At 46.6% G+C, this 23,402-nt stretch overlaps 2 protein-coding genes across 2 annotated transcripts; both read right to left on the minus strand.

The window, feature by feature from the left end:
- Positions 1 to 1,604: 1,604 nt before the first annotated feature.
- On the minus strand, positions 1,605 to 10,179 carry PRAF2 (PRA1 domain family member 2). The gene is made up of 3 exons (XM_082205567.1): positions 9,969 to 10,179; positions 4,852 to 5,069; positions 1,605 to 3,168 (listed from the first exon to the last, which is right to left on the minus strand). Exons 1-3 carry the CDS (start codon positions 10,145 to 10,147, stop codon positions 3,029 to 3,031), a joined length of 537 nt encoding a protein of 178 aa, XP_082061693.1. The 5' UTR covers positions 10,148 to 10,179; the 3' UTR covers positions 1,605 to 3,028.
- Positions 10,180 to 12,823: 2,644 nt separating this feature from the next.
- Positions 12,824 to 22,052, minus strand: WDR45 (WD repeat domain 45). Its single transcript, XM_082205513.1, has 11 exons — positions 21,921 to 22,052; positions 20,292 to 20,403; positions 19,662 to 19,736; positions 19,454 to 19,558; positions 18,725 to 18,830; positions 17,771 to 17,865; positions 17,519 to 17,598; positions 15,493 to 15,701; positions 14,332 to 14,433; positions 14,106 to 14,251; positions 12,824 to 13,323 (listed from the first exon to the last, which is right to left on the minus strand). The coding sequence occupies exons 2-11, from the start codon at positions 20,338 to 20,340 to the stop codon at positions 13,214 to 13,216; spliced, it is 1,077 nt and encodes a 358-aa protein (XP_082061639.1). The 5' UTR covers positions 20,341 to 20,403; positions 21,921 to 22,052; the 3' UTR covers positions 12,824 to 13,213.
- Positions 22,053 to 23,402: the final 1,350 nt, after the last annotated feature.

The raw sequence follows: 23,402 nt of genomic DNA on the forward strand, positions 1-23,402 counted from the left end.
ATATCTCTAGGTTTGTCTGGCAGGGCAAAAAGCCCCGAATAAAGTTTAAAATATTAACTGATGCAAAAGAGAGAGGGGGGTTTGCCCTGCCGGACTTAAGGTTATATTATGAAGCGGCGGCCTTCTGCTGGATGAAAGATTGGATTTTACTAGAAAACACTGATGTCCTAGATCTGGAAGGCTTTAACAATTCGTTAGGTTGGCATGCGTATTTGTGGTATGACAAGGGTAAATCATATGGAATGTTTAAAAACCATATTGTCAGAAAAGCAATATATATGGTCTGGAAAAAATATAAAGACTTATTGGAGAGTAAAACTCCGAGGTGGATTTCACCAATAGAGGCCAAAGCTCGGAAAACAACCAATATGGAGGCATACTGGCCGAAATATTGGGAAATAATAGAAAACATTGGAGGCAATTGGAGACTGCAGAGCTTTGAAAAACTAAAGGATAAGGTGCAAAATTGGCTGCATTATGCCCAAATTAATGAGGTTTTTAAGTTAGACAAAAAAACAGGTTTCCAGGTGGAAAAATCGAAACTTGAGACAGAATTGCTTGAACCAAAGACCAAGTTATTATCGAGAATGTATAACTTGCTGCTTAAATGGAACACTCAGGATGAGACAGTTAAATCAGCAATGATAAAATGGGCCCAGGACATTGGTTATAATATTATGTCTGAAGACTGGGAAAGGTTATGGACCACCGGTATGAAATTTACTGCATGTAATGCTTTGAAAGAAAACATTATGAAGATGGTATACAGGTGGTACATGACCCCGGTTAAGTTAGCTAAGATTTACCATTTGTCCGATAACAAATGTTGGAAATGTAAGGAAGCTGAGGGGACATTCTTTCACCTCTGGTGGACTTGCCCAAGACTGAAGGCCTTCTGGGAAACGATCTACAATGAGTTAAAAAAGGTGTTTAAGTACACCTTTCCCAAGAAACCAGAGGCCTTCCTTCTGGGCATTGTCGACCAGAAGGTGTTTAAAAAGGATAGAACCTTTTTTATGTATGCTACAACTGCAGCAAGAATTCTTATCGCCAAGTATTGGAAGACCCAAGATTTGCCCACACTGGAGGACTGGCACTCGCAATTGATGAACTACATGGAACTAGCCGAGATGACTGCAAGGATCCGGGACTTGGGAGAAGAAGCAATGGAGGAGGACTGGAAAAAATTCAAAGACTATTTGCAAAAGTATTATAAGTTATATGAAACATAAGATGTCGTATGATTGGGAATTTAGCTCCAGTAACGAAACTTGAATATTTATGAAATTTGATAAGATTTATGAAAGAACCAAGATTTAAATGGGTAAAAACGATAGTATGGTATATTTTTAGAGTATATGGTGATCAAGAGATTTAAATCTAAACTGCAATTGAAAATATAAAGAAATACACGAAATAAGGGTATAATTTGCTGATAAATTTATTGTTAAGAATGCATTGTGTGGGGGACGGGGGAAGTCCAATGGAAATTTGAAATAAGTCATTGAAGTGGTTGTGTTTCTTTTCTTTTTTATTTCCCTTCTTTTTATCTTTTCTTTTTACTCTTTGACTGTTCTGTTATTTCTGTAAAAAATGTAATAAAAAAATTATTATAAAAAAAAAAAAAACATTTTTTTTTGCAAAAAAAAGTGCCATACAGAGGGTTTTGAAACTGATTTCCTCCCATTACCCAATAAATGCAAACTGCATACAGAAGAAACGGAGAGGTACAATATCTGAACCCCTTGGGACAGTTGTTATTTTTGGCAATGCTTGTAGAATCTCCAAGCTCCTTCATTTTATTAAAACATCCTACCCTTCAGCTAGCTCTCTTAAAGACACACTATACCAGGGTTTGGTCCATTCTCTGAAGTTTTGAATACTGTAGGGACTCCGCAAAAGACAAGGAGTCAAACTCTGCCTGACTGGTCTCTGGAAATGGCTAGACAAGCCTCTGCTGCTCCTCTTAAGAACCTCTCACCCTTTGCCTGGGGGTTCCCTCTGCGGAGAGGAATGTATAGGTTGCTACACAGCTTCTGAACTTCGGAGTGTCCTTTCCACACAATGCATAAGATAAGGGAAGCCCACGGGGTTAATGAATTACTAGCCCAATGGCCAGAGACCTGTGAGCTGTAGTTCCAGAAAAGGCTCCCCATTTCTGACTTAGCTAGAGCTTCTTCAAAATTACTTTCCCCCTTTCCTCCACCCAATCCGAACTCTTGCCTAATCTCCCTTTTCTGAAAACAAGAGGCCGGGGGTTCTACAGAAGACCACCTCCGCCATTATAGGCTAAGGCAAGCAGCTTTCTGCTGGCCCCACCTCCCTCTAGCTGCAATGTGGGGATCAAATACTGAGCTGCACAACATGGCTGTTGAAAGGATTACATGCTGTAGGTGGAGCACTTGGGAGTGTTTGGAGCTGCTATATAAATGCTAAGTAATGCTATCCTAGTAAATACTAAAGTTTGCCCGTGCTTGGAATAATTAGAACGAAGCTCCCTTTTAATTGGTTGGCTGGCTACTGTTCTTTGCTCTAGGATCAAGTCCTGATCCTTGGGTCGTTTGTTTTTTTTAATGTGTCTAGGCATACTACAGTCTAACATTTTACACCAGTTGTTGTTTTTTTTATAAAAAAGATAATATAGCCTTGCCTTCCATACATCTTATTTTCAGCTTCTTCTCCCTTTCTCATGCACTGGAACCCTTTTAAACTTAAACAGGTAAAGAGTCCCAGTACTTAATACTGAACGGCCAGTAAGAAATACTACCTTGATTTCCACTCTATTTGCTGTTCCCCTTCTACTCTGCTATCAAGCCTCATTCACTGGGGACAGGGAGTCCCAATGGCCATCTGCTCTGCTCCACAGGACACAGGCCGCCTTTTGCATGAGCTCATAGCTGGGCCACTAGGTTGGGTTAAGAGAACAGATAGCACACAGGCTAGGGATCAGAGAGGGGGAAAGTGAACAGTCAATGGAAGGAAGGTAGCATATTTCCAAAGGGAAAAGGGAGAATTAAAAGGGAATCGTCTAGGATCCGGCTTCCTGTTCCTGTCCTAGGGCTTCCAGGAGCAGACCCATGGGAGTGCGCTTGAGTCCGATGCTCTCTATCTTGTTCTCAATCTTGTTCTTGAGGTTTCGAAGACGCAGGGAGGCATGGATGAGGGTCACTGCAGTGGAGAAAGGGTTGGGGGAGGCAGAAGGGTGAAATAAATAAATTAAGGTCTTACGTATATAATAGAGGTTCATAAATGTACCAGGCAAACACGTACATAGATATATAGGCCACATGTCTGAAGGACGTGTGGGTCCAGAATTGGCCTCCACAGTCACTTACGGACTCATTGTTAAAACCGTGTTTATGGAAGACAATCTTACTCGGCTACGAGGGATCGCCAAAGAAGAAAGTAAGTTCATTCATCCAGGGCAAAAAGGGCAAGGCTGGAGTAGCCCTTTCCTCTCTACCACAAGCTTTCCTAGGAGCTGTAGGGAGATTTCCCATCATTCAACTCAATGAGCGTGAGAAGGAGAAAGACAGGCAAACACAGCCTGGGCTGTCGGTAAAGGTAAAGGGACCCCTGACCATTAGGTCCAGTCGTGACCGACTCTGGGGTTGCGGCGCTCATCTCGCTTTATTGGCCGAGGTAACCCACAGCGCCACCCGCATCCCTGGGCTGTCGGTACCCTTGCCTAATAAAAAATACTGTAAAATAAAATGCTGAAACCAAAATAAACTAGGTGAAAAGAGCAAATTCGCATGATTTCTCTTAAATCGGATGGCTCTTTCTGCATTTTTAATTATTGTGCATACTTTATTCTGGATAAAGGAAGGAGCCCTGCGGATCACAGAAGCCCCACGACTGGCTCCTACTCATCAAAAGATTTCAGCTGTTGCGCCAAACACTTCTGAGCTTAACTTCTCAACCACCAGCACTAGAACCTTACTTTTTTAAAAAAGTGAAAGCTGAGAGACTCTGGACTTAATACAACACGATGTAGGTTTTCTGGGCTCCAGCAGCATTGCAGCATGCACTGAGCCCTAACTGTATCATGGAAACACCGCAGGGGAGAACTGATCAGTGTGTAAATATAGGACATTTTGTCTTACACACATATTACAGAAGGAAGCGTCTGAGCATCAACTTAGACTTGGTCTTTGTAGAACTAACAAAAGTCAGACTGGAACACAGATTAACCCCCAGCCTTCAATCAACCATGACAGCTGTTCAATGAACAAATTTAATAGCCATGCAGTGATGCAACTTGTTTTGATGTTCAGGCAACTTACCCAGTTGCATGTAGGAAGGTTTGTCTTCAATCTACCTACGTGGAGGTTTGTGCAGAATGTGGGGTCCAGCACATTTGGGAGGTAGACCCCTGAGCACCGGGGCTTTTTGCAGAGGCTGTGTGTTTTCAGATTCATCTGAACCTCTATGAGTACTAGAGGTTTTTTTTTATTTTAAGAGAAAGCTAAGATATTGTGGTTTCCTACATACCCACATTCAATCCCACAGATTGAGGTATGTGTGGGTATGTATGAATACTTTTAAGGATTGTATGAAATGTATCTTTGTATATTCGTAACATGTATGTATTAATGTTGAATTGTTTTAATAATAAAAAAATTATTCAAAAAATAAATAAATACTGTGGTTTCCATGCCAGAATAGATTCTACTCAGGAATGGTCGGAGATTGGAAATTGTTCTGCTTATTGCACGACTGAATTATTCTATATTGAAGCTAAAGTTCCATGCAAACGTTAACAGCGCACTAGATTTGCAAGATCTCAGCAACGAGACACAACAATCACATTCACCTGGATGTCTACCCCATTTCCCTTTGGGGACTTACACGTTATGGGCAGAGCGATGAAAAACAAGAAGGTGGCAGAGCCATCGAGAAGAGACACCAGAAAGTACGCTGAGCCGAGGATGGTAAGGAGGCAGGTGCCGGGGTAATTCCGCCGGAAGCGTCGCACGGGAGCCTTGTTTTCAGCTGCCCAGATGAAGCCCACAAAGATCAGCGTCACGAGAGCAGCGCTCAGCAGAGTCAACAAGGGGCGAAAGTACCTGCAAGGAAATGGGCAGGCTGGGAACTAGGAATGCAATGTCAATTCCATTCAGGGGTGCCCACTTGAATAAAATATTATAGGGGCCCAGGTCAGCCCCACCTCGCACCACCGATCACATGATACAGTGCACAAACTCCATTTGAATGGCAATGCCCATCAACTTGGGGGCGGGGCAGCCTCCTCAAATATTTTATTGTGGGGGCCGAAGCCGCCACAGGCCTCTAGGAGTTGGCTCCTATGATTCCATTTAAAGACAATACAGTGGACGCTCAGGTTGTGAACGTGATCCGTGCAGGATGCAAGTTCGCAACCTGTAGCGTCCGCAACCCGCAGCGGGGCTTCTGTGCACGCATAGGTTGCAATTTGGCACTTCTGTGCATGCTCAAAACGTTATTTAGCACTTCTGTGCATGCGCGACCGCCGAAACCCAGAAGTAACCTGTTCCGGTACTTCCGGGTTTCGGCGGTCCGTAACCCCAAAAAATGCAACCTGAAGTGTCTGTAACCTGCGGTATGACTGTATATCCTGTTAGCATGAGGTGGTCTTGTGGGCTGGTCTTACTTTTAACACCCATTTTAAGTAGCGGCCTTTATTATTTGGCCAGAGAACTTGTCATGGGGCGGGACTCTGAATGGTGGTAAAATGAGCAAGGGCCTTTCTTGCTCTCATCCCCACCCCCTATCACCCTGTGGAATATTCCCTCTAAAGAAGCCTGTCTGCCACTGACTTTAACATATTTCCGGCACCACTTCAATATTTTTCTTTTCTCCCAGACTCTTTCCTGATCACTGACTGTTCGTTTGTCATTTTCCGATGATTGTGCTGATATTATTGGATGGTTGGAGAGTTTTAATTGCTGGGATTTAGTGTTTGATCACTTATAATGGTTGTTTATTGCTGCTTATTTTTATGGGATTTTGTATTTTGTTATGTGCACTTTATTTTTTGCCGTAATTTGCCTTAAAACCCTTTTTGCACAGGATGATGAACAAATGCATAGAAGACAGATCAATAAGCTTTGTTTACAATAGATCACTATGAGTCCTGCTAAAAATAATGCAGATATCAGAGAACCTTGGCAGAAATGATTTTGCAACACTGATTCTGCTATTTCTCGCTCCTCTCAGGGCTAAATGGAACATTGCAGTTTCATTGCTGGTATATGTAGCTTTACAGTCGCATCTAATCTAGGGTTGCCATACGTCCAGAATTTGCTGGACATAGCCGGTGTTCAGTTCTTGTAAACAGATTTCCGGGTGGAAATTGCTGAAATGTCTGGGAAAATCCGGCTGTATGGCAGTCAATGTCGGTGGTGTAGATTTTAGCAAATTTCATTAAAAAATAGTTCCAAAACAAGTTCAACAACTTTGGGCAAAAAGGGGAAAAAAGGGGGGGGGGAGCTCAACAACTTCTGTGTCCAGATTTTCACTTTTTGAAATATGGCAACCCTAATCTAATCTCTGTTCTGTCGGAGTGCCTGCCATTCACCTATCCTGCAAGAACATCCTTTCGGTCCTTGTAATAATCCATTCTGCATTTCACCATCCTGAACAATTTGGTATCACCCACAACCTCACCATTCACTTGGAAGGGATGACCTAGATGAACCTCAATCCTGGAAGAAAATTCTTCTTCTCAGAAGCCATGTTTCCAGGCCAATACCATTGTTATAAGAATTTTAAGGTCTCAAATATAGAATGAATGAATTTATTAATACGGTCACAGACCAGCCGCAGCAAATATAGAATAAATAATCATAAATGCGCACATATCTAAATATATGAACCATGTGTCTGAAAAAGTATGGGAGAGCAATCCTGAAGCCATTTTGACTCTCCCAATGACCTCAGATAGTCCTCTGCAGTAAGGGAGGCAAATGGGGAAAGCCTTCCCATTGTCTTTTTGCTTACAAATCCTGTCTTAAGGGCGTATTTGTTAGTGAATAGGGTGAGCCTAGGGTGAGGACGCGGGTGGCGCTGTGGGTTAAAGCCTCAGCGCCTAGGGCTTGCCGATCAAAAGGTCGGCGGTTCGAATCCCCGCGGCGGGGTGCGCTCCCGCTGCTCGGTCCCAGCGCCTGCCAACCTAGCAGTTCGAAAGCACCCCCGGGGGCAAGTAGATAAATAGGTACCGCTTACCAGCGGGAAGGTAAACGGCGTTCCGTGTGCTGCGCTGGCTCGCCAGATGCAGCTTTGTCACGCTGGCCACGTGACCCGGAAGTGTCTCCGGACAGCGCTGGCCCCCGGCCTCTTGAGTGAGATGGGCGCACAAACCCCAGAGTCTGTCAAGACTGGCCCGTTTGGGCAGGGGTACCTTTACCTTTACCTTTAGGGTGAGCCTGTGACCTGGATCCAGGAACTAAAGTCTTAACCATCAGGAAAAAAATGGCCAGACTGCCCAGGTAATGCAATCAGTGACCATCATCAGGTATCCTGGCAAACAGAATTTCTGCTGGAGACCGCCTCCTTCTGTGTTGCATCTATGGTGGAGGGGGTTTTTTTTGGGGGGGGAGGCGGGTCTTGGGCTACAGTGTGGGCAATTTAAAAAGTCTATACAGTGGTACCACAGGTTAAGTACTTAATTCGTTCCGGAGCTCCGTACTTAACCTGAAACTGTTCTTAACCTGAAGCACCACTTTAGCTAATGGGGCCTCCCGCTGCCACCGCGCCGCCAGAGCACGATTTCTGTTCTCATCCTGAAGCAAAGTTCTTAACCTGAAGCACTATTTCTGGGTTAGCGGAGTCTGTAACCTGAAGCGTATGTAACCTGAGGTACCACTGTATAAGGGCTTGCGCACCATTGTTCCGGGTTCCCCTCCCTCCTGCGTGCGGTGAGTGGGGACCCTGTTGAAACAGTTCCTTGAATAAAGATCAGGCCACTTAGCTTCTCAAAATACTCTGGATGGCCTCTGTTGTTTTCTCCTACCGATAGGGAACCCACTTAAGGACTCTATATGGGCTCCGGAGTACCCCATAAGGGAAAGGGAGCAGTTTTTCGTAAAACACTATGTATGTCTACTGGGAAGTAAAAAGGTAAAGATAAAGGGACCCCTGACCATTAGGTCCAGTCAAGGACGACTCTGGGGTTGCGGCGCTCATCTCGCTTTAATGGCCAAGGGAGCCGGCGTACAGCTTCCATGTCATGTGGCCAGCATGCCTAAGCTGGCAAACCAGAGCAGCGCACGGAAATGCACCTTCCCACCAGAGCAGTACCTATTTATCTGCTTGCACTTTGACATGCTTTAGAACTGCTACGTTGGCAGGAGCAGGGACGGAGCAACGGGAGCTCATCCCGTCACGGGGATTCAAACCGCCAACTTTCTGATCAGCAAGTCCTAGGCTCAGTGGTTTAACCCACAGCGCCACCCGCATCCCTAGTGGGAAGTAAGCTCCAATAAATTCCACGAGACCTACTCTCATGTAACTGTGTATAGGAGAGGGAATAAAGGATTGGGGGTGGGGGAGCATGTTTGGAATCCTGAACAGCCCTCCCCCCCCAACAATTTGACTGCTAAGAAACACAGGATCTTAGGCTCTTGCACTGACAACAGCTTCCTGGGGTTGGACTAAATGTGACCCTCCCAATTCTACAATTCTATGATCGAGCTCTGGGCTCAGTTTAAGAGAAGTCCTACTGCTTGGCCACCCCTATGCATTTAACCAGAGTCCCCTATACATGCAACCCTTTTCCCAGGTTGGAGAGGAGTTGTGGCCAAAAGCTTCAGCTTGCAATCTGTCATCTTACCGCTACAGGCACCGCAAGAGCAATAAAATGAAAGGAAGTGAGGAGGGGAGGTTAGGAAAGAGGCGATTCCACCTTGCACATCTCTTTCCCCCTCCTACCCATAGGGATTTCTTTAATAGAGAAGCAGCCTGCAGCCCTGCCCTGTCACGCTAGAATACAGTTCCCTTCATCTCCGGCCACGCTGGCTGTTCCTGATGGGAGTTGCAGTTCAACAGCATCCAGCCACGGGGACTCCTGCATCACCAATTTACAGCATCTGCAACCCGTGTAAGCCACTGGGCGTGGGTACACAAAGGAGAGCCAAACCCATGGGGGGGGCAGGGAGGGGCAGCTATCCCCCCAATCAATAAAAATGCATAGCAAACTGAGGTTCTGCTCCAACAAAAGGACTGCTCCCCCCACAACAAAAATCCCAGCTACGCCCATGGACAAAGCTATAACATGCATTAAATCCAGTGCCAGGATTTACGTATAAATTAAAACTATAGTTTAGGGCCCCACTCTCTTGGCCACCCCCCCAAAATATATACTACTTCTTAACTGTATTTTACTATTAATATAGTTCTTCTTAATTGTATTTCAGCTCAACAAATACATATTTTGTTATGTGCAAATGGCTTTAGGTCCATAAATTACCATATAGCGTACATATTCAACACAAAAAACAGCGACAATTTGTTTTTAACAAAGAACGGCTGGACATATCAAGGGCCCCATTACCTTCAGTAGCTTTGGGCCTCATCAAACCGAAATCCGGCCCGCATAAAATACATATTTTGTTATGTGCAAATGGCTTTAGATACCTATTAGGTCCATAAATTACCATATAAAGGGTAAAGGGGACCCCTGACCATCAGGTCCAGTCACGACCGACTCTGGGGTTTTGGCGCTCATCTCGCTTTAAAATTACCATATAAATCAACACACAAAAAAGGCACAATTTGTTGTTGACAAAGGACAGCCGAACCTATCAAGGGCCCCACTGCCTTCAGCAGCTTAGGGCCTCATCCAACCTCAATCCGGCCCCCGACTCAGGGCATTTGGGGCTCCACCCCGGATTTAACCCGCTTCCACCCCGCTCCTCCTTTGACCACCCCCCCACCCACCCGTCCGGCCCCCGAGGATGCATCTCGCGCGGCCCCGGCGCCGGACTGACCCTCCGAGCAGCAGCCCCGCGCCCAGCGCCAGCAGGTAGTTGCTCTGGTAGTACAGCAGGTTGTTGACGACGCGGTTGTGCCAGCGCTGCAGGTCTCGCACGTCCGGCGGAGACAGCCGGCTGGAGCCCAGCAAGAAATCCTCCAGCGCCCGCACCGGCGGCAGCCGCACCTCGGACATCTTCGCGGGCGGGCGGGCGGCGGGGACGGGACTACCAGCCCCAGGATGCACCGCGGCGAGCACGGGCCTCGCCGCGGGGAGAGATGGGAATTGTAGTCCCGGCGGTGGGAACGGGGCTGGCATCCAGGGACGCGTTTACGTATAAGGGGAACAAGCTATAGCTGAGGGACCCACTCTCTTGGCCCCCCCACCAAAAAAAATAAAGAGGGAAAAACACACCTGGATGTACATTTCCAAAATATAAGATAAAAAGCAAATAAAGTAAAAGCTACATACAGCAACAGTGGCAAATGGCTCTAGATACCTATTAGGTCCATAAATTACCACATAGCATATATTCAACGCAAAAAACAGGGACAATTTCTTGTTGACAAAGGACAGCTGGACATATCAAGGGCCCCATTACCCTCAGTAGCTCAGGGCCTCATCAAACCTAAATCCAGCCCTGCTCACATCGCTTGGCTTCCAGGCAGTTTGTTCGTTTCGTAAGATTTGTAATACACAGCTTGGTTTTTAAAAGGAAAACACCAAAAAAAAAACAAACCCCACAACCCCCCCTACCATCCTCAAAGCCAGTTTACAAAAAGATAAAACAATAAATAGGGTTGCCATACGTCCGGACATAGCCGGAACATGGTAGTCGAACATGGTAGTCAAAAACAGTGCCAAACACTTATGTGTCTGTGACAATCTGGACATATGGGAACCTAGGTTGGCAGTGGCTTTGGGGGCAATTTTCAAAAAAAAAAAAAAAAAAGCAGCTCAACAAAGCTATGAAACTTAACTATAGCAACCCTACAATAACATCAAGAAAAACCCAACCATATTTTAAAACATGCACAAGTTTAGATTCTTATTATTTTAAAGCTTTATTTTAAGATCAGTGCAAAAGCGGCTGCAGTTTTGGGTGGGAATAATAAGCAGCCCACTGTGATCAGGGCGCTTTGCACAGCATGTGCCACTGAGATCACCCCAGCTTCCTCTGACGAAGTGCATAGACTGCAGCTTTACCATACATATAATGGGATTCCAGTACCCATCAATCAAACCGGACATCCAGCTCTATGGCCACTCTTTAATTGCCTTCCATGAATTTTATATTTTGGGTTCTTTCTCAAAATACAAGATTCCTCTGTTCTGTAATGTTGCGATTCCTATGTGGAAATTTCCCTTTATTTTTCTACACTGTTGATGTTTACAGTTTGCATTCATTTTATTCCCTTTATCCCATGTTTTCCCAAGTGGCTCCACCTCAGTCTGGGTGTGTAATATATAATTATTGTTGGCTGAATATCAATTATCTTCTTTCGTTTATTAAAATATTTCAAATAGACTGCCAAAATACCACTGGGTGATGCCCTTCTGTGGATACAGGACTTCTCCAGGCCCTCCATTTCCCGTCCTCCTCAACAGCCTATCAGCCATTCTCATGCTTGTTATTGGACAACTCCTCCCATCATCCCTAACTGCCAGACCCAGTGGTCAGGGGTGATGGGAGTTGCAGTCCAACCAGATGCAAGAGGATATGTTTGTGGAAGCTGCGGTTCTGTGCATTAATTTAGAGTAAGCCCCATTGAACACAGTGGGACATACTTTGGAGTATGCATGCATAGGATCAGGCCTGCACACTTCCTTAGAAACAGGTCCCACTGAAAACAATAGGACTTGCTTCCAAAAAACCAAAGGAAGTCCACTGAAAATGATCAGCAGAAAATATTTACATTTTCCAAAAATCAGGTATTTGTTTTTGGGTTTTTTAAACTGCTTTGCAAGATCACTTGAAGCCATGGCAAATTATCTGTATGATAGGTAAAGGTAAAGGATGTCTGGATGGTTGAGTCCAGTCAAAGGTGACTATGGGGTGTGGCACTCATCTCCGCTTTCAGGTCGAGGGAGCCGGCATTTGTCCGCAGATAACTTTCCAGGTCATGTGGCCAGCATGACTAAATCGCTTCTGGTGCACAAACACCATGACAGAAGCCGGAGCACATGGAAATGCCATTTACTTTCCCGCCACAGTGGTACTTATTTATCTACTTGCACTGGTATACTTTCAAACTGCTAGGTTGGCAGGAACTAGGACAGAGCAACAGGAGCTCACCCCGTTGTGTGGATTTGAACAGCTGGATGCAAAACTGTACCAAAAATAACCAGTAGAGAGTGTGAAGAGCAACATAATGACTGGATATGTGTTTGGATTGTACCATTTCAGAAGTACAAGAGGTGATCATTGATGCAAACATTTAAGCAAGAACTCCCTGCCCATGCAGTAGTAGTTTGTTGATAAGGGATCTAACCAGCCTTCTGGCTATGAATGAGAGAGAATATAAAGCAAGTTCCTCTGAACTTTTACTGTTGCATCAGATGCATTGTGGGAGCTTGCTAAATTGCACTTACTGGAGCCAAAATGCACAAAACAGAAATCCATGTGAAGAAAAAGGGTGTTGAGGGGGCAGGGAGGTGCACCTAATAGCATTGGTTCATGATATGTGGCCTACCATTTTTCAAACAATACTTCCCCCTCATCCCTGCCATTCTTCCACACAAAGTGATTATTCATTCCCTCCCGAATGATGCAAATGAATGACCCCCAAGAGGACTATTAGTCCTAGGCTAGGTCTGGATTCTTCAGCCTCTGTCTTCCACCCCTTACAGAATGACAATAAAGCAAATGAGAAGCATTTGCACTTGAACTTTAATGATAGTTCTACCCCTTCTCCACCCTGCCCCCTCCAAATGTCTGCCAAGAGCTGGGAACCTGCCTCCCCAGCTTCCAAAATCCAGGCTGAGCAGACTCTGAAAAGTTCTCTTTCCAAACACTCCACCCCACTGAGCCTTCTCACTGGTCCCACATGGGATGGGTAGCCAGGCAAAGGGAGCGTAGGAACAGGATACCCGAGGCGACAGCATCGAGAGGAGACTTCTCTGAGGATCTAGAGTCCAGTGGGATTCCCACCAGAACCTTGTTCTTTCCCAGCCTGGGTCCTTAACATGCCCCAAAGCAAATGCTCCCCCAGTTGCCCAGCAAGCTTCTTCTGCCTGCCCATGGCAGGGGCTCAGCTGGGCTCAAAAGTCATCATCGTCACATATATCCAGGTAGACGTCAAAGGCCTCGCGGTTGCAATTGCCGTCCGGGGTAAAGACATATTTGTGGAAAGTGCCATCGACGCAAATAGCTGTAAGAGGAGAAACAGAACTGAGACACTCTGGACACAGCAGGAACGATTAATCCAAAGAGAGCTTACGAGGAAGGAAGTTCAAAATTGGGCCTCCCTCCTATGTCCGTGGGATGCGGGTAGCGCTGTGGGTTAAACCACAGAGCCTAGGACTTGCCAATCAGAAGGGCAGCGGTTCGAATCCCCACAACGGGGTGAGCTCCCGTTGCTCGGTCCCTGCTCCTGCTGACCTAGCAGTTCAAAAGCACGTCAAAGTACAAGTAGATAAATAGGTACCGCTCTGGTGAGAAGGTAAACGGCGCTTCCGTGCGCTGCTCTGGTTCGCCAGAAGCGGCTTAGTCATGCTGGCCACATGACCCGGAAGCTGTACGCCAGCTCCCTCGGCCAATAAAGCAAGATGAGCGCCGCAACCCCAGAATCATAGAATCATAGAATCATAGAGTTGGAAGAGACCACAAGGGCCATCGAGTCCAACCCCCTGCCAAGCAGGAAACAGAGTCGTCCTTGACTGGACCTAGTGGTCAGGGGTCCCTTTACCTTTACCTTACCTATGTCTGTGGCCGAGCTGTGGGAGTGTGGGAAGGGATTATAACAATAAACTTCACAACGGGCAATTTGTTGCTGTTCAGTGGCAGCCAAACCACCACCCGAGGCAGGCTGTGTCCTCATGTCTAACGTTAGGGCCGGCCATGGGGCACAGCCACAGCTGTTCTGCAGCGAGCTGTCAAGCAGCCGATACAGGGCAACAGAGTCACCCACAGCCACCCATCAGTGCCACTCACCAATGACCGAGTTGACGTTTTTGGAGGTATTCCTGCCAAAGGCGCAGATGCAGGCAGACTCCGCTGGCACCGTGAAGCTGGCCAGACTCCACTGAGAATCCACGTACTGGCCTATCATGGGCCCGACCTTTCCCACACGGGCCAACCTGAAAGAGGGGGGAAGGAAGAGGGTCAGAACAGTACAGGCGGCAACGCTTTCCCTCAAGCGCGTCATCCAACTACCTACGCTGAGCGCCGATTTAGGCGGGTATCCTTCAGGGCAAAGATGTGGACGGTCCCTTTGTCACTGGAGGCACAGAGAAATGAAGAGTCGTGGCTGAAGTTAATGCTGTGGAGAGAAGAGAAGGTTAAAGTGATCAGGGAGGATCCCTGATTAAAAATCTCTTCCCCACCACTGCACCCATGCAATGACAAATTCCCTGCGAAAAGAGCAGGAGAGGTAAAAGTAGAGTCACCACTGCAGAGCGTCTCCCCAAAGCCCCACAAAACTATCTGCCCAATGCTCCTCGATGTCGCTGGACTGCCATGGCCACCTGGCCACTAATAATGAGATCCAGCGCCGAGGGCCTTCTGGCGGTTCCCTCATTGCAAGAAGTGAGGTTACAGGCAACCAGGCAGAGCACCTTCTCGGTAGTGGCACCCGCCCTGTGGAACGCCCTCCCTTCAGATATGAAGGAAATAAGCAGCTATCCCATCTTTAAAAGACATCTGAAGGCAGCCCTGTTCAGGGAAGTTTTTAATATTTAACGCTGTACTGTTTTTAACACTTGATTGGGAGCCGCCCAGAGTGGCTGGGGAAACTCAGCCAGATGGGCGGGGTATAAATAATAAATTATTATTATTATTATTGTTATTGTTATTATTTGGTTATACAAGAATTTTTAGTTACTACCATCTACAAACTATTTACAGTCCTTCTTCCTCTCTTTGGCACGCTATACTTTCAGTCTAGTAATAAACAGTCCTGATACCGCAAACTCAGAGTATCAGCAGCACACTTCACCATATATCCAAACTAGCTGTAAGCAGGTAGGTAGCCGTGTTGGTCTGCCGTAGTCGAAGCAAAATAAAAAAATTCCTTCCAGTAGCACCTTAGAGACCAACTAAGTTTGTTCTTGGTATGAGCTTTCGTGTGCATGCACACTTCTTCAGATAGCTGTAAGCAAGCGTACTAACAGTGTATGTGTGCTCTCCTCGTGCCTCACATTGCAAACTCAACTTCCTCCTTTTAATTGCCTCTCCAGCTGACATCAATTAATCTTGGAGTGCCACTCCTACACATTGAAGAAACTTCTGGAACGCTTTTTTAAAGTTTCGAGGAACTATTAACCTATTTCGTGAAGAATGTATTCCTAACATGCGTGGCTGGGAGTGTGTTGTTTCTCACCAGTACAAGGTAGCTGGATCTGTTCCCCTCCTGAGCTCCACCAGCTTCTCCTTGGTCTGGGTGTCAAAGAGGCGGATGAGGGTCCCTTTCTTAGAGGCAGAGGCCACCACAGTTCCCTGCTGGTTGAGAGAGATGCAGGCAATCTCGCTCTGGTGGGCGTTGATCGTGAAGGGGGCAGAGGAGGTCCCAGGCTTGGTGGTGGAAAGATCCTAAGTTGGGGACAAAATAGTTTTTGGTCAAAAGAAGAAGCATGATCCAATATGCAGCAGCCTTGCTTGCTCCATGTCACGTGACTGAGCAGCCGGAAGGTGGGATTCTAAATGAACTAGTGATTCACATACAGTGGTGCCTCGCAAGACGAAAAGAATCCGTTCTGTGAGTCTCTTCGTCTAGCGGTTTTTTCGTCTTGCGAAGCAAGCCCATTGACGGATTAGCGGATTATCGCTATTAGCGGCTTATCGACTTAGCGGATAAGCGGCTTAGAAAAAGGGGGAGGGAAGGGGAAAAAACCCGCAGGAACTTGCAAGACATTTTCGTCTTGCGAAGCAAACCCATACGACATTCATTTTGCGAAGCACCTCCAAAACGGAAAACTCTTTTGTCTAGCGAGTTTTCCGTCTTGCGAGGCATTCGTCTTGCGGGGCACCACTGTGCTAGCACTTGACTGGGAATATCAAGTTTCAGCACAGCCACAGACATGGGAGGCTGGTCCTGACAGAACACCCCTCCTAAACCCTATGGTTTGTAAGGACTGATCATGTGCCACATCATGCTTGCACTCTCCCTTTCCCCCTTGACCAGGGAGTGAGGCAATCAGTGCCCTGCATAGATCTTACTCATCCCCGTAAAATAAAGCTGAATACAATGGAAGCCACTATGCAACTTCTGCTAGTGCAGTAAGGTAGAGGGGAGCAGTAGGGGAGCAGGTGGTGCTGTGGTCTAAACCACTGAGCCTCTTGGGCCTGCTGATCTGAAGGTCGGTGGTTTGAATCCCAGTGATGGAGTGAGCTCCCATTGCTCTGTCCCAGCTTCTACCGACTTAGCAGTTTGAGAGCACACCAGCGCAAGTAGATAAATAGGTACTGCTGTGGTGGGAAGGTAAACGGCTTTTCTGTGCGCTCTGGCTTCTGTCACGGTATTCCGTTGCTCCAGAAGCGGTTTAGTCATGCTGCCCGCATGACCCAGAAAGCTGACTACAAACAAAAGCCGGCTCCCTTAGCCTGAAAGCAAGATGAGCACTACACCCCATAGTTGCCTTTGACTGGACTTAACCATCCAGGGGTCCTTTACCTTTTTTTTTTAAAGTGCAGTAGAAGTTCTGTGGCATGTGTTGAAACTGTTCAATTCATCCCATATAATACATATGCAAACTGTTTACCTTGACCCACCCACCCACCACTTTTTATGATGCAGGACACAGAATTCTGAATTGTTTCAATACTAGGGATGTGTTCACATCCTGCCTGTGACTGCTTGATAATCCATCTGTGAACATGGCTGCTTAACCAAGCAAAATAAACAATCTATCAATAAAAAAACTAGAATCTGCAAATGAGCAAAAACACCCAATAACTGAGCCAGGAAACTGCAGTTCCACCTGCCAGCTTACATCCTACAACATGTCTCTGCAGCGGCAAGGGACTTCCATGTGCTCTTCCTCTCCTGCTCTCTCCAACCCCCTGAAACCCCTCAAAACCAGCACCAGAGGGTTGGGGGGTCCCCTGGGCAGATTTTGGGGCACATGCAGGGTACTGCACCAGAAGAATTACACTGGCAGCTTTGGATACAATCCTTGATGAGTAATGATAATGCCCTTGACCTTTCCTGTACTACATGGGTATGGGATAAAGCGCCTTTGGTTCTGGATGACCAAGGTTGGGGTTTTTTGTGATTAGAAAGATCCTTGGTCCTGCTCAACAGCAGCAGTTCCAAATTGTTAAATGACAGTGATAATAAGCTAGCACTGACTAAGGATGGGTTTGTTGAAGGTTCTCCTATGCCTAACTTTCCTGCCCTCTCCACTTACCACTAGCTGCAAACTGCCACATTTATGCCCAGGGAAAACCAGAAGCTGCTTCTCCAAGCTGGGGCAGAGATCACAGAGTCCTGAGGTGGAAGGGAAAAGCAGACAATAATCAGAGCTGGGCTAGATTCTCATACATGAATAGGACTGCGATGGAGTCTGCTGACATAAGAAGGGGCTGTTCAGGTGAAGTTAGCAGGAGAGAGAGAGAGAGAGAGAGAGAGAGAGAGAGAGAAAGAGGTATGGGGCTCATACCTTTGGGGTTTTCCCGAGTGTCAAACTCAAAGAGCTTGGTGGGGTTATCTGGGAAGGAGTAGACGTAGATTCGATTCCGCAACACAATGATGATCCTGGAAGTGGGAAGAGCAAAATAAAAGTACAGAACTAAATGGATTGTAATTTAAACTCTCTCTCTGCACATGTGCATCTATACATGCATGTACAGCTGAGAAATGTTCTGCAAAGGATGTGGCTGACTTTGAAGAATGTTGAATTAATGGCAGAGCTGCTCCACTGGCTATAGAGCACATTTTTGAAAAAGGAAAATTTCAGTTCTTTATCACCAGGGAGGACTCAGATGAGAACCCATGATCCAAGCTTACATTCCAGTAGATATACATTCAAAAAAATCTAAATGCCTCTCTCCCTTTCTCAGATTTGGCACATGCAGAATAAAATATGCTTCTGTTCCTAACACAGGCAGAAAAAGGTCCATTGGGAAAAAAATACACAAACATATAAAGTTGCCAAGACCTGGTGGTGGTGAAAATATGAGGCACAGATAGTGCATGGCTGTACAGACACCATCCTCTCATTGCCACATTTACAGCATTAAAAAAACCTGTACACATTCATGTGTTCATTCTACTGTAGTCCTGGTTTTTTATTGCAAGACTTATGTTGGATCCTTCTGTTTTTTTGCTGATGCTTTTGTTTTATTGTCATCGTCATCAAGGCTGTTAAATTGTTACGTCCACTCACTTCAAGCAACAGTCAATCGGTACTCGATTAGTTGTGTTGTGTTAATATGGACAGCTGGGTTTTAAGCACATTCCTGGATTTGGAAATGCCATACACAAGAGTACTAGAAATGACGACAGTGTGTCTTCATTTATATCCTAATTTTTCCTCTGCTGTGAACACGACTCCATATACCCCACCCCACTTCAGCTCCAGAACCTGGTGAAACAGGATGATTCTTCAACATACTTGTCATGCCTCATGCGAACAGCCAGGGCAGGCTTGGTGAAGGTGAATTCTAGCACCAGCTTCTCTTTGCCCTCCTTCCCTTCACGGGCATCATCCCAGATCAAGACTGCAAAGGAAACATTGGAGGTGTGAGAGGAGAAAATCATAGAAAACCAACAAGGAGATAACGTCCCCCCGCTTTGGAGGTTATTAAGTATTCAGTGATGGAAGTGAAGCAATTATATATATCCAGAAATCACAACTATGCCAGATTGCTAATGTATTTTTCGCTCCATAAGACGCACCCAACCATAAGACGCACCTAGTTTTTAGCGGAGGAAAACAAGATACAAGAAAGCAACACAAAGCCTCTTGAGTGAAGAGGCAGGAGCGCTCCCACTGCACTCAAGAGGCTTTGCGTGGCTATTCCCAAAGCCAGAAGAGCAAGAAGGATCAGTGCGCAGGGATAGCTGGCTTCTGGGATAGCTGTGCAGCCTCTTCAGGGCAGTGGGAACAAGGCTCCCCGCTGCCCTCAAGAGGCTGCGCACAGCTAAGCCAGAAGCTAGAACAGCAAGAGGGAGCACTCCCTCTCGCTGTTCTGGCTTCTGGGATAGCTGCGCAGCCTGCATTCACTCCATAAGACGCACACACATTTCCTCTTACTTTTTAGGAGGGGAAAAGTGTGTCTTACAGAGTGAAAAATACGGTATGTTCTGACAGCCTCCCTCCCTTCTTTCCCTTGATATATACCTGAGATCTCAGAGAATTTGGGGTTGCCACCTCCACCGACAATAGCAAGGAGATTGGATCGGTGTAACATTTCAACCAATCCCACGCTGCCCACCTGTTCATGATCTGGCAGAAGGAAAAAGAGAGAGGGGTACTTTTAGCGCACACACCTGCGTGTAGAAGAAACAGGTGCCCCACAATTCCATTTTCAGGCCCCTCCATTTCTTACCAAGGTGGCCTTTCTCCATGAGAGGCTCCACATTATAGATCCGAACCCCAGTCTCCATAGCACAGCAGAAGCAGCCTACAGTGGAAGAAGGATCAAACATGCCTGGCTATTTCGTATGTATATTTTTAATTGTCACAAACCACTTTTAGGGTTTTTTAATTTATGATTTTGCAGGGGATGGAGGAAGGAGCAGCATATAAAATAAACGAAAGGAAATAAACACACACTGAAAATGTAGCACTTGAAAGTTTAGTCTGAGTCAGGATGAAGCCCTGCAGTCAATGCTAGGGCCCGGCCCTAAAACAAATGAAGCTATAAGCCTCCAAGCAGCAACAAAGGGCTTTTCTTCCACCCATAAAAACCACTGCATACTTTCCAATCACTTGGGATTGTGGGAAGAGCTTTGAGGTAGGCATGAGCCCCAGCACCTCACAATTTAGAAGTTAACCACAAGGGAAAGCTTTAGACAGAGGCACACGCTGCCCTCAGATGTTAGGCTGACAGTGTCTCCTCAGGGCCCAAGATCCTTCAGTTTTCCAAAAAGAAAGGCTCAGTTTTGGGGGAGCTCATGACTCCTAGTAAAAGTGCAGTGGAGGATCCAAGCTGGAGATCCAGTAGGAGATCACTTACTCTGATCTTGGTTGAAGCGGAGGCTGTTGACCCCACGTTGCTGTGCCATGATGAACCTGTGGGCACACCCTTCAATGGGGTCAGGAATAAAGGGGGTGCCTGCTCCCACACGCTGTTTTCCAACATGATGGTTGCCATGACAGGGAGAAGAGGAAGTCAGAAACAGAAATCAACACAGAGGAGCAGTGTCAAGGACACAAAAAGCAGCTCCAATACTTCCCTGTTACATTTGTTATTCTCATTGTTTCCCTGCTCCTCCAGCTTACAAATCTTGTCATCAAGACGTCAAAGAAATAAACAACTATCTGACGTTTAGAAGACATCTGAAGGCAGCCCTGTTTAGGGAAGTTTTTAATGACTGCTGTTTTAATGTATTTTTAATCTTTTGTTGGAAGCCGCCCAGAGTGGCTGAAGAAACCCAGCCAGATGGGATGATGATGATCATCATTATTATCATTATTATTATTATCCTGGGACACCCCAATATCTGATTCTGGTTACTGCCAGTCTTGTCCCTTCTTAAATAATATGTTTTTCTCTTCCTGTTCAGATTCTCTCTACCGCCCATAAAAACCTCCATGACACCCTCCCGTGGCCCCAGATCCCCAATACTGCCTCTCACCGCCCCCAGCTAACCAGCTCTGAAACGAGATCCTTACCAGATTCTTCCACTTTCCCCAAGTCTTATTGTACCATAACCTGCACCTGTGGCTTCCTCCAATCCGTTTCCCCACTTGGGAGGTAATTCTCTGTAAATGCCCCTGCAACTGAGGCCCAGGAGAGGGCCTTCACGATGGTAGCTGCTCCCAGAGTTTGGAATACCCTCCAACTTTTGAACACCAGGGCTGGTGCCATGCAATTTTTATTGTAATAATCTGTAAGTTTTTCCCTGCTGCAAGAGCCCAGCTTCTTCAGGCCTCCTCCCATTTCGTCAAGCTGCCTCAGAGGGAGAGGAAGAGATATGGAAAGCAGGCTTCCTCCTGCCTCTGAACTGTGTCAGTTGCTCAACAGAAAAACAATGGTCTAGAAATTGATGCCTGAGTTTTGAGTTTTCCCTTTTCCTCTTCCCTCCTTGTCCCTTTTCCCTTGTGTGTGGCATCTTTATTTCTTAATTACAATGTAAGCCTGTGGGTAGTCTTGCTTTGATTTCATGTAAGCTGCTCTGGGAGCTGTTTTGGCTGATGAGTCAAGGTACAAATGCTCTAAATAAATAAATGAATATACATTGAAAATGGAATATCTAGACAATTATATATTTAATTGTCTTTAATGATGTCCACCACCCCCCCATGTTTTTAGCTGTTCTTATTTTATCTGTAAGCCGCCTTGAGTCCCTGTCAGGGAAAATATACAGTATAGGGGTGTGGGGGTGTATACACACACACACACACACACACACACACACTTATATATATAATTGGTAATAATAAAGTGCCTTCTCTTCCCGCCCCCCGCCCCACCTTACGGGGCACAGCCGGGGCCCCCAACCTCTTTTCCTGCCTCCCCAAATCCTATCACGCAACCCCTGGGGTCTCAGTTCGGATCCAGGCACGTCCCTTCGCCCTCTTCCTGAGCCCAAAGGTGCCCGGAGTGTCCTGCCCTCCTTCCCTCCGGGCGCCCCCTCCTCACCTGAGGCGCCCCTTCTTCTTCCCCTGCCTTGTTTACATGGACGTCGCGCTCCCCGTGCCGTCAACACCAGCCAGGCTAGCTTTGCCCAGGCCACCGAGAGGAGGCGCAGAGCGGCTCTGTATCACGTGACGCAGAGGGGACTCTGAAGCCTCAGCAGTCATATTGGTAACTGGAAGGAAGGCCGCGGGGAGGGAGGGAACCTTCGGAGCCGTAACGCCATAGGGCGGCCATTTTTGAAACTGGAAGGAAGGCGAGCGGGAGCGGGGAGACTTCGGAGCGGCCATTTTTAAAACTGGCAACTCCGAGCTTTTCGGCGTTGCCGGCCGGTTTCGGCCTCGGGTTTGAAGCTTAAGAGGCAAGAGAGGAGATGCATAACCTCCCTTTCAGCACTGCTGCTCTGGCAGCGGGTACGTAGTCTGCTAGCAGCTGGATGTTTCCTAAAGTAGACACAGTATTTTAGAATCATAGGGTTGGAAGGTCCCACGAGGGTCATCTGATCCAACCCCCTGCAATGCCCAATGTGGGGCTCGAACCCACGACCCCGAGATTAAGCTTCTCATGCTGTACTTGACTTGAGCTATCCCAGGACAATGTAATGAGGAGAAAGCCCCATTGCACTGTGCAGTGGAGTGGTTATGATCCCAGCTAGCTTCATGTAGAATTAAACCTGGCAGAGGAAGGGGTGGGGAGGAATTGCGCCTGCAGGCGAGATATTTTTTCCCCACAGACATGGCGTAGCACTGATGAAGGCTTTAAGGGCATTGTGGTGGCCCCGTTCTCTCTCAGCACCACACTGATTATCTAGTAAAGAGATACCACAGATTAAAATCTGGTCTGGAAAAGCCCAAGAGGGCTAAAACCTACTGTCAAATTACAGGGTGCTTTCAAGGCAATCACCTCCCGGCAAATAGTGGTGCCTCGCAAGACGAAAAGAATTCGTTCCGCGAGTCTTTTCGTCTTGCGATGTTTTTCGTCTTGCGAAGCACGGTCCGTCGCAACTGCGCCTCTTCAAGCGGCTTAAAAAAAAAAGCGCAAGACGTTTTCGTCTTGCGAAGCAAGCCCATAGGGAAATTCGTCTAGCTAAGCAACGCAAAAACGGAAAACCCTTTCGTTTAGCGAGTTTTTCGTCTTGCGAGGCATTCGTCTTGCGGGGCACCACTGTAGAAGGGGAAGAAATGGAGGCAGTGAGAGATTTTACTTTCTTGGGCTCCATGATTACTGCAGATGGTGACAGCAGTCACGAAATTAAAAGATGCCTGCTCCTTGGGAAAAAAGCAATGACAAACCTACACAGCATCTTAAAAAGCAGAAACATCACCTTGCTAACAAAGGTCCGTATAGTTAAAGCTATGGTTTTCCCAGTTGTGATGTATGGAAGTGAGAGCTGGACCATAAAGAAGGCTGGTCGCCGAAGAATTGATGCTTTTGCTTTGGCCACCTCATGAGAAGGGAAGACTTCCTGGAAAAGACCCTGATGTTGGG

Source organism: Podarcis vaucheri, assembly GCF_965113315.1.
Source record: "Podarcis vaucheri genome assembly, chromosome: 17".
NCBI classification, from domain to species: Eukaryota; Metazoa; Chordata; class Lepidosauria; order Squamata; family Lacertidae; genus Podarcis; species Podarcis vaucheri.